At 34.1% G+C, this 10587-nt stretch overlaps 2 protein-coding genes across 2 annotated transcripts in view; both read left to right on the top strand.

The window, feature by feature from the left end:
* LOC131874175 (uncharacterized) overlaps positions 1 to 1168 on the top strand; it is a 66866-nt gene extending 65698 nt beyond the window's left edge. The window contains exon 4 of the mRNA XM_059217429.1: positions 1079 to 1168. Within this exon, the coding sequence (XP_059073412.1) occupies positions 1079 to 1168 (90 nt within the window). The remainder of the gene's footprint in view (positions 1 to 1078) is intronic.
* Positions 1169 to 4136: 2968 nt separating this feature from the next.
* On the top strand, positions 4137 to 4631 carry LOC131080065 (F-box protein GID2-like). Its single transcript, XM_058018159.1, has one exon. The coding sequence runs from the start codon at positions 4137 to 4139 to the stop codon at positions 4629 to 4631; it is 495 nt and encodes a 164-aa protein (XP_057874142.1).
* The last annotated feature ends 5956 nt before the right edge of the window (positions 4632 to 10587 follow it).

Consider the following 10587-nt stretch of genomic DNA (forward strand, 5'->3'; position numbering starts at 1 on the left):
TATTATTATCATCGGACGAAACAGTTGGAGCACCGAAAAAATCAAAATGTGTTACATTCAAATCTATTACTTTCTGGAAATCCATATCATCATCATCATCATCATCATCATCATCATCATCATCATCATCATCATCATCATTCGAATACCAATCAAAATGGCCAACCAACTGTAATGTTTCGATTAAATGCAAACACGCATTATGCAAGCATCCTTCTACTATCTCTTGCACACTAATTTGAGCCAGAATCAGACACTCGTCCTTTGCATAGTGCTCTATCAATCTCAGATCCGACAACAACAACCTCTCCAACCCATGAACAACATTAAAAACCTTTAGCATAGCTGTTGGAGGACCAACTGCTATGTTCAGCAATACCTTCTTGTCATTTGTTTGTATGCAATCCAAAATATGTTGCCTGGATTCCTTAATCCTGTAAAAAACAGCTATTTTTTGGTCACCAACATGCTCTGCTACAAACCACCGAATTCTACAAAATTACCAACTTCTTCAACAAATCCGATATTAAAATATGGGCAAAACACATCATCACTTTCTAATTGGTGGTCCTCACAAGCTTTGGCGAACACAAAAGGGGCTTCTGCAGATATCATGCGCACATCCTCGTCCACCTTCGTAATCTTCTGGATGCAAGCTAGGGGCAAATGATGTTTCTTAAAATCACTCGATTATGTGACCTCCTATGCCCTCACATAAAAGGGCTCATGGATCTGCTCCTTGCAGTGCAAAGTCGCCTGAAATCTGCCATGGCCATCAAAGACCCCTAAGCAATGTAGACTCCATCAACTTCAGCCACGAACGACAAAACAATGCTCATGACATCCTCCATTTCTCGCCTTCTAACGCAAATTGACACCACGCTATGTTGTAGGCATGAGACTATGTCTTTGTTTCTTAACTCTAAGACCCACAACTACGAAGAACCGACAGATCTGGCCGCCTTTTCTGTCATCGTATTTTCTTCCCTTTCGTCTTCCATATACAAAAAAATGGTTCATTGGCTCTAGTTTAATGATGTCTTTCAGACTATGTTCCAAATTTTATCTGTCACCACAGGCAACAGAGTATTCCATGCCTTGCACTCCTCTAGCGGCATCGCCTCCACACTATACTCTGGCTTCCCATCAAAACAAGGGAGCTCCTTAATCTCCTTGTGTTTCACAGTGACCTCATCCTTCAACTAGGAGTCGAGCATTGCTTCCATGATCTAATGTTCCTTCACAATGTCCATGTCCTTCACAGTGACAGCCACGGCCACATTTAGCACTTTTGTTTCTACGACTTCCAAGGGCACTTTGGGAGCAGGGGGAATCTTCATCTCGACATTACTCTCAATTGTTGATTCAAGTTGCTTCTTCACGCAACTCTTCTCAACCTCATGCTCCTCATCATCCACATTGACACTATCATCCACATCCATCCAATCAAGTTGATGAACCATATCTCCCTTCTCTTCATGTGACGCCTGAAACTACTTGGAGCGATGCCCACTGTCCTTGGCTCTCGTTAATGGTTGCTTCTGCTTCAAACCAGAAAACCTTGTTTTGTCCTGCACTTCATCATCCAAATCCATAGGCTCATATTCTTCTATGAAAATGTCTGTGAAAAGGTTGTCTTCATCATCATGGGAGTGCCTCTTTATTTTTTCCAAGGCCATGCCATCTGCAGAGATCTCTAAAGTCACAATTACTCCTAGGCTTCCTTGCCCTGCTACCTCACTCCAATATGCAACCTCCTCATCTCAGGAGGCAAAATCAACCACAGATTCAACTTGGGTTTCCGATGGAAAACACTCTTTCTCCCAAAATCTTTTGAGCTCCTCTTCTTCAACATCGGCTTCTTTCCTAGCATCTTTCTGCCAACAAATTTCAACTGAGGCATCATGGGGTTCAACCTTCACCACATGAATACCAACAACTTCCCGGCCATTAACAGTTTGGCCAATAAGTGCCAAAGCTGGTTCAAGAGAGAAGCAAATAAGAATCCCAACATCCTTCTCTTTCGTTGGATTCTCCTCTTCAACTAAGTTCCCCTCTTTCTTCCAGCCATCCCACCAATGTACACAATGCTTGAAGCACAGTCATATCATAGAAGTTATGAATTTTACCTTTTTCTTCCTCCTCCATCTCTGCTCAAGCCAACCTAGGCTCTGATACCAATTGTTAGTTTAAATCAAGAAAAGAAATAACATAAAACAATGAAAGAAAAATGGAAATAAAGAATGCGACACGAGACACGATTTACAATGGTTTGACAAATACCTACGTCCACTCTCAAGTAGTGAAATCATCTATTAGCCAATATCCAAATCATCTAATACATAGACTGCACGCATATTTATGCATTCATATTCAAGTATGAATCGAAGAGTTGAGGGAGCCAAAAGGTCATGTGACCGTTGGGCTTCACATCCCAACAAAAATTAAGGTATAGTACTAAGATTCTCCAATTAGAGGATGACTAACCTTTCATAAATAGTGCTAAGATTTATCTTTCATCATAACAAAATTTAAAGAGATGGATTATTGACAAATTATTTTCATTTAAACACTCAAATAAATTGTGTGATTGATCAAAAGACCTTATTTGAATAATAATTAATAATTAAGGCACCAAGCCGAGGCTTGAAACAAGCAGTCCAATTTAAGTACTATATAATCCAGCAATAAAATAAAAGGTTAACATAAAATAAATATAATAGATTACTCTATATATTATAGATTTGAACTTGGCATATATCTTGGTAATTGAGACTGTTACAGTGATTCGAACTTTGGCACATGTTTTTGTGTCTGACAAAATAGACGGCACTTAAAACTGTTGCATTAATTAAGCCTAAATTAAAAGATAATTAAAATGTCCAAACGACTGGCTGACAACAGCCACAGTTTAAAACATTTGACCTATGACCTGGCTTGTTCAACAATACGTTTGAACTCTACTGCCAGATACAAATCGGAGTACAACTCAGTTGTCTGTAATAAATTTGGGGCAATTGTTTTTTCTTGGTGTTATAAATTGATAATATATATGAAGACCTCATTTTCAATATAGACATTCATCAATATCAATAAGAATTACAATATTATAATTTAATTGTCATCATTTATAAGTTCATATATAAGAAATGTTATCTTGAATATAAACATTCAGCAATAACAATTTTAGAAACGAAAATCATAATACCAAAATTTAACCATCCTACTATACCATTCAAAATATGTTACCATAATTTAACCATCACACTATACCATTAACAACAACAACAATGATTACACTGCATCGCTTTCACATTCTTTCCTCCTTCCTTCTCATTGATTACAAGTGCCAGCATAATAGTGTTGTCCCACCTTGTCCTTTTTGTATTTATCCTGCTAATCACAGTTGCATATATATTGTTGGAATCCTCAACCTCATAAGCTCTCCTCCATGTATGTTTGTCTCCCCAATTTCGGTTCCTGGATTCTTCTTCATATAATATATCATGTAATTAACATCTGTTGTTGTTCTATGTGGATCTCATGGTTTTGGCAGTTTAAGTAGAGTGATGCAAATGTTAAAAGTTTGAATTTTTATGAAAAGGTTTTATTTTAAAATTATGTTTATTTATACAATTTTAAGAAATATGAATGTATTTGATTATGTTTCAATATAAGATTGCGAAAATGAAATATAAAACATATATGTAATCTTAAAAATAGAAACAACCACGATACAACAAAAATATAACTCATTTCTGTAAATTACAAGTCATACTTTATATTTAGCTCACTTGTATGTTTTCCTATTTGTTTTTAATCTTTGTCATGAATGTAAAATTAATCCAATAAAAAAAATTGACCAAAACAAACTTGACTGTATTACAATAATATAAAAGCAAGACCTTAAATGACTTAAAAAAACTATTATATTATAAGTTTGTCCCAAAAGAAATTGGCATACTTGATATGTTTATCTAATGTGAAAGCAAAGGTTTAAGGTAACATGATAAATGTTGTCTCAAATGGACTCTATCCCATTAGTTTGTTTTGACAGTTTACAATTCACTGTAATATCTAGCTCTATATAAGTAGAAGAACGTACCCATTTTATCATAAGTATTCAATTTCAAAGAATGCGCAGGGTGGGGGAATCCATGGAGTCCAAAGTACAAAAAGTTGCAGGACGTGAAGTTACAGCTGGTAACTCTAATTCCCATGCAAGCCGTGCAGTATTTGGCAACAACGTGGATATTCTGGAAGAAATCTTGAAGCACCTTGATGCCAAGTCAGTGGGCATCATCTCCTGTGTTAGCAAAGGGTGTCAGCAAGCTGCAGAAAGTGAATATGTGTGGAAAATCATATGTACACACATCTGTCCTTCATCTGTTTTTGAAACAGAGAGGCTACAGTCACTGGTAGCAACCATGGGCGGATTCAAACGCCTCTACATGAATTTCTTGCATCCTCTCCACTCATATTCCCATCATAAGCACTGTTCTTCGCTGAATGAAGATGTCATCAGGCTTTCTCTCTCACTGTTTTCAGTTGACTACTATGAAAGAAGGCTTGAATCTTTCAGGACCAGAATGCCTCCAATTTTAAGATCCATTCAGGCATTACTGCAATAGTTCAGCCTCCAGATTCCTGCACAGATATGGTGGAAAAATCAATGAAAGAGAATCAAAAGGGCATGTTTTATATGAGGCCTGCAGTAAATAATAATGGAGGTTTTTTTTGACATCTGGTCTGTAGATGGATTGGCTTTGCCCTAATTGAGTTGCCAATGAGAAGTTAGCTATTTAAGATTTGAGTCCTGTTTGTCCTGCTCCAAACAGTTTAGGTTTACTGATGCAAAGGAAAATTACAGAAACAGTCTTTGGAGATCAGTTAATAATTTTGTTCACAAAAGTTTTTAAATTTTGATATATTAAATTTATTGCTTAATGCAATGGATTGTCATGATTGTTGTTCTTTCTCTTTATTTGGCGATGCCATCAATGAGTTCATACTTCAAATTCTCTGTCCAGAATCATGCTTCTCTTGCTATGGCATTAATTGCTTATTTTCCTTCTCAAGTTTACATTGTTGAAGATGATTCTGCAAAATATCGTATGGGAAATATCGGTGGGATTCGAACCACAGATCTGATTTATGAATTAATTTACACTAATGCCGTATCTGGTAAAGTGAAACTGTGAAGACGGTAAGAAGTTATTGAGGCATTGACTGTAATCTTGGCTGCTATTGACTGTAATTTTTGCTGCTTCTTTGGTTTGTAATTATTGTTTGTATTTTGTAATTATTGTTTGTATTTTGATGACTTTGTCATAGTTTTTAATTATATTTTGTAATTGTGTTTTCTTAATTCTTAAAAAATATTAATGGTGGAATTTACAACTTAAAGGGTAAAATTAGGTTTTTTTCGGTTTTTATAATTTGTATATGTATTTTTTAGAATTTTTTATTAAAAAAAAAAGGATTTAGTAAGTAAATTTTGAATTCTATTAAATCAAAGAGTAAAGATATTAAAAAACTTATTTAATTTAGGGGGATATATTTTTCAAACCTTTTAGGGAATAGGAAATTGAATAAATAAATATATTATTTACATATATTTGACTTCAGGGGAAGATATAAAGAAAAAAATGTGATTGATATAAGGGAAGTTGTATATTTTTAAGTTTGTAGGAAGGGGATTTTAGTTTTGAAATTTTCAAACAATAAGAGGAGAGGAGAGAGAAGGAAAGATTATAAATATATCTATTTGTAACCAATCAATCTTTGTATGAAAGGAAGAACAATTCTATTATAATATCATGTAAATTGTAGAAGTTTAAAAAAAAAATTATGAAAAGATTATATATTAAAATTAAATTTATTTATATAATAAGATACTTATAAGATATGCGTATATTTGATTATGTTTAAAAGTTAGATTGTGAAAGTTAAATATAAAACAAACAATAGACATGCAACCTTAAAACTAAAAACAATTATAATGGAGCAAAAATATGACTCCACATAGGATACAACCATCAAATTACAAATCCAACAAATTAAAAAAATCATAAAACAATAATATATAAATAATTTATTAGATAACTCACTTATTATATTATAAAAAATGAATGACTAATATGAATTGCTTCTTCTTGCGTATTTAACACTACACCAACCAAATGAGTTTGTTGAGGGAAAAATATATTTTTAAGAGAACTATTTTACAAGTCATTAACTTTAAAAATAAAAATAAAAATCTAACTTTAATTCATATGCTTGATATTGAGTTTTTCATTAATTTGATTGTAGTCTGTAGAGGGGTTTAATCCTCCTCTTTAGATTGGTTGTATCTAAAAGATACTTTAAGAATTGAAAGATATTTGCTCTTGAAAAATAACAATAAGATATATGTTCTAGATATTTTTCCTCAAATTAAGACTTTGAGTTCATAATGTGAACGTTTTGATTAATAAAAGAGAGATGGGCATGTCCATTATATAATAGCAAAGCGACACCAATAGCAGATGAGGGATGCACAACTAGCAAAAGACCCCCCACCAAAACACAACAAAAACCCAGGATGGCAAACAAAGAACCAACAGCTAAACTAGAAAACCAACAGACAAAAAAGAACCAAGACCACCAAAACACAAAACAATCACCAAGCACAAACACAAAGTGATGGTCTACTGCATGGGGGTACCATTGTCCTGCCAATTATGGCACAAAATAAGACCTTTATGAGAAAAAAAAAAAAAAAAAAAAAAAAAAGAGAGAGAGAGACTTTTTACTCGATCCAACCCCAAAACCAAAGGAGACCAACGTAGAGTCGGGGGTGGCCTTGACCATCAAATTGATGGGTCAGAGCTCATGGATAGGGAATCCATGTGTGTGTGTTTTTCGCTTTTCTCCTTTCCATCTTGTCATGGATAGCCTGTAGGGAGGCATTGTGCTTGCTAGCCACATCCCTACAAGCATAGTTGACCTCCTCAATTTGCTTTTTAAGGGCCTCCTAGGTTTTCTTGATCTATTCTAGCTCGTACTTACTACCCGCATTCTTGATCCTAGAGTCGATGTCAGCAGTCTTTCCACCCACCGTTTCCCAATGCCCCATAATGCCTGGCATTAGATCATTGGCAACTTTTTCATACTTCGTCCTCATCCAAATCTTCAACCCAAGTGTTGGCCTTGGCCTCAGCCTCGTTCGTTGCTTCCATTTGATTGATCTTCTTGATGGCCACATTCATTTGCGCAAAGAGATATTTTATCAACTCTTCTTGTCTTTGGACATGCTTTACAATTTTTTCCAGAGCTAAAGTAGTACCCTAGAAGTTGGAGTGATCAAAGAAAGGAGGTTTTAGCGAGGGAGAGCTAGGGTTTTCTCCAATTTTAGTAAGGGACCGATCCGATCCCAAAGTATCTAAGGAGTTTGAATCCTTTGAGGATTGAGATTCAAAACCAGAATCATCAACAACCTTGTTAACCATTTCTTGTTGCAACTCATACTGGACAACCACATCCTGATCCTTTTTGGTGGTAGCCATGGCCTTAAATTTGGCTATTCTAGCAAGGTTTTTCCTAGTAAACATTTTAGAACCATAGAGGCATAATTTGTTCCCAAGAATTAGAGGGGGTAACAATAAGGTCAACAATCATATTGGGATGATAGGTAGACCCAACCGCAATAGAAGGGACTCCACTAGAGGGGGATAAATCTAGGTGGACGTTATACACTCTAGATGAGACCCTGGTGGAGTGGGGGTTTAGCCTTTTCAATGGCTTTACAAATAGACTGGGCAAAGAAGGCATAATCCAGAAAGGGAAATTCATTCTAACCCCATACTGGAGATTATTTAGCATGGGAAAAATATATATATGGAACCTTCTTTTCTTGTCATGCAAGGTGAAGTACTTCATTATGAGAAAAGTCGCATCCTTCTAAATTGTAGGGAGATCCTCCCTATTGTAGACACTTCGAAGCTTGGAAACTCCTTCACCTAGTTGAAAAACTGATCAAAGTTGCTCTTGTAATTCCCTTTGGGATTTATAGGAAAGGACACACCATCAAGGGCCGGCCCTATCACCTTCACAAAAGCCTCCATCGAAACCATGAAAGTAACACTACCAATATTCATGTTCCCATTGTCCCAAGCATTAACAAAATTAGAAAAGAGCTTAGGGTCATGGTCGGTCATCCCTTCAACATAATTATCTAGGTTCCCATTGATCACCTTCTCCCACAGCTCCCCATTATTCTTTAGTTCAGAGCAACTGTCAGGTTCAGTCTGAATCAAATCATCTCCCATATTTTCAAAATAGAAATCCAGGTCAAGAAAGTGAAAAGCCTAGGGAATGTAGTGGTAGGAAGTACCATTAATAAATTTTTAATCTTGTCGACTTAACTAGAAAGGAGTGGAAAGGGCGAGAAAGGCAAGTACAAAAAGGCCAACTTTGGGATTTTTCATCATTAACTAACGAGTCCTTTAAGATCATTGCACGAGCCTCCACTAAGATTTCGTGCAAGTAGAGAAATTCTAAAATCATTAGCATGCGTGCCCATCCCTACCAGCTTATCCACCACACAATTGCCTTCAGATCTCACATGGCATAACCTGACATTTCCCAATAAGGAAAGGAGATCATGATACTTGGCAATAAGAGGGTTAGCTTTCTAGTCCGGTTTAGCCACCCTTTTGAGCAACATAATGGTATTGCTCGAGTTACCTTCAATAATTATACTCATGAGCCCCTTTTCCTTGGTCATGATCAACCCATGATAAACAACTGCCACTTAAGCCATGCTTGAAGTTTGGATTCTAATATTTGCCACATAGGCAAGGATGAGGATGCCACGTGAGTCTCCAATCACTCCACCCCCTCCCGCCCGACCCGGGTTGCCCCTAGATGACCTGTCAAAATTCAACTTCAACCAGCCAGTGTCGAGGGTGTTCGTAATGTGAATGTTATTTTATAGACTTTTGTTCGTATGTTCTGAGATTTTTATATATATAATTGATTATTTTGATTTTTTATGAATATTGTATTATGCTTTAATTATTATTTGTTTAAAACATTTTATCTAATATAAAGGTAAGATTTTACAATATGTAATATAAATGTTTTATAATTTTGTAAATATGAAATTTGTGCATTTATTTTAATTTCAATTTAGGTATTTATTTTTATTTTTAAAGAATGTCTTAATATAATTATAAAGCACAATGTTGTGTACGTTTTGTTGTTAAGTTTGACCCTTTCCTAAATCTTTATCTATTTGCACTTACATGTATTTCTATACATTTTCCTTATTTTGATTCTATTTGAACCACTTCCTATTCTACTCATTTAAATATAGCTTACACATTTGTACATTCATTACCTGGGATTCTATATATTCTTTGTTTTAACACATTTCTATAGCATACAAGATTAATCACATATCTTATTTTGGTTCTATTTCAACCACTTCCTATTCTACTCATTTAATAGCTTACACATTTGTACGTTCATTACCTAGGATTCTATATATTATTTATTTTAACACATTTCTATAGCATACAAGATTAATCATATATGACTTAGATCTAACTTGACATTTAAAAATTCAAATTCTAATTGTTGATTCCCACCATTGCCTTTATGTTGTCAGGAGTTGACTTAGTACTACAGTTTATTCTATTGCATTATGTCTCAAGGTATTTAAAAGTATTCATTTAATCATTAAATTTATTGTCAAACAATCATAGAAAGATCATTCACATTTATAAGGACGACTTAGGATCATTTCAATTGGAAATTTTTAAAGGACTAATATTTTGTATCTAAATCACTCTCCAAATCACTTGTATGTTTGGCCATTGCTTGTCAATATTTATCACAAGTGTAAATTTAGTCCAATCAAAGATGGTTGACCTTTAAAAAATATTGATCCTTGTAATTTTATAATTGCTCCAAGACATTTTTAAATATCACTAATCCTTAAAAATCAAAATAGAACATAAATTCAATGAATCATAAAATAAAATTTTACATTGCAATATTTTAGAACTACAAATCAAAGATTATATCAATAAATTATGATATTAATTTGAATAACAAAAAAAAACAAATTTAAACAAGATTTTAGACATGAAGTGTACCTAAATTATCCTTGTTTTTTATACTGAATGAACAAAATCTATAATATCTTAAATCTTTGTTATCATTAGTATTTTTATATACTAAATGTCTATCACATTAATATTTAATTTTCCTAAAATAACAACTATTTATGTATTCCATCATTCCCAAACATCATTTATAAAATATAAATTAATTGTAAATGATATACTTAACTCCCTTAAATTACTAGATTATAAACTTTTCCCAAACAAAGTAACATAATAAATATATTCCACTCATTAGTTTTGTAAAAGAAAAGAGTAAATGAACATGTCCTTCTCCTTAGTTTAATTTAAATAAACATTTTTTATTTTTTTTATTTTAAGTTTCTACCAGAGGAGGTAGATCCCTTTATTATTTCATATCATGCTTAGTACATCCATCAGGGAAGGGAAATTATCCCTTTAGCTAGAACATTGACCC

Source organism: Cryptomeria japonica, chromosome 3 (assembly GCF_030272615.1).
Source record: "Cryptomeria japonica chromosome 3, Sugi_1.0, whole genome shotgun sequence".
Taxonomy (NCBI): domain Eukaryota; kingdom Viridiplantae; phylum Streptophyta; class Pinopsida; order Cupressales; family Cupressaceae; genus Cryptomeria; species Cryptomeria japonica.

What these genes read in the sequence shown, in the direction of transcription:
- LOC131080065 (XM_058018159.1), top strand. Translation starts at nt 4,137, where the DNA reads ATGCGCAGGGTGGGGGAATCCATGGAGTCCAAAGTACAAAAAGTTGCA.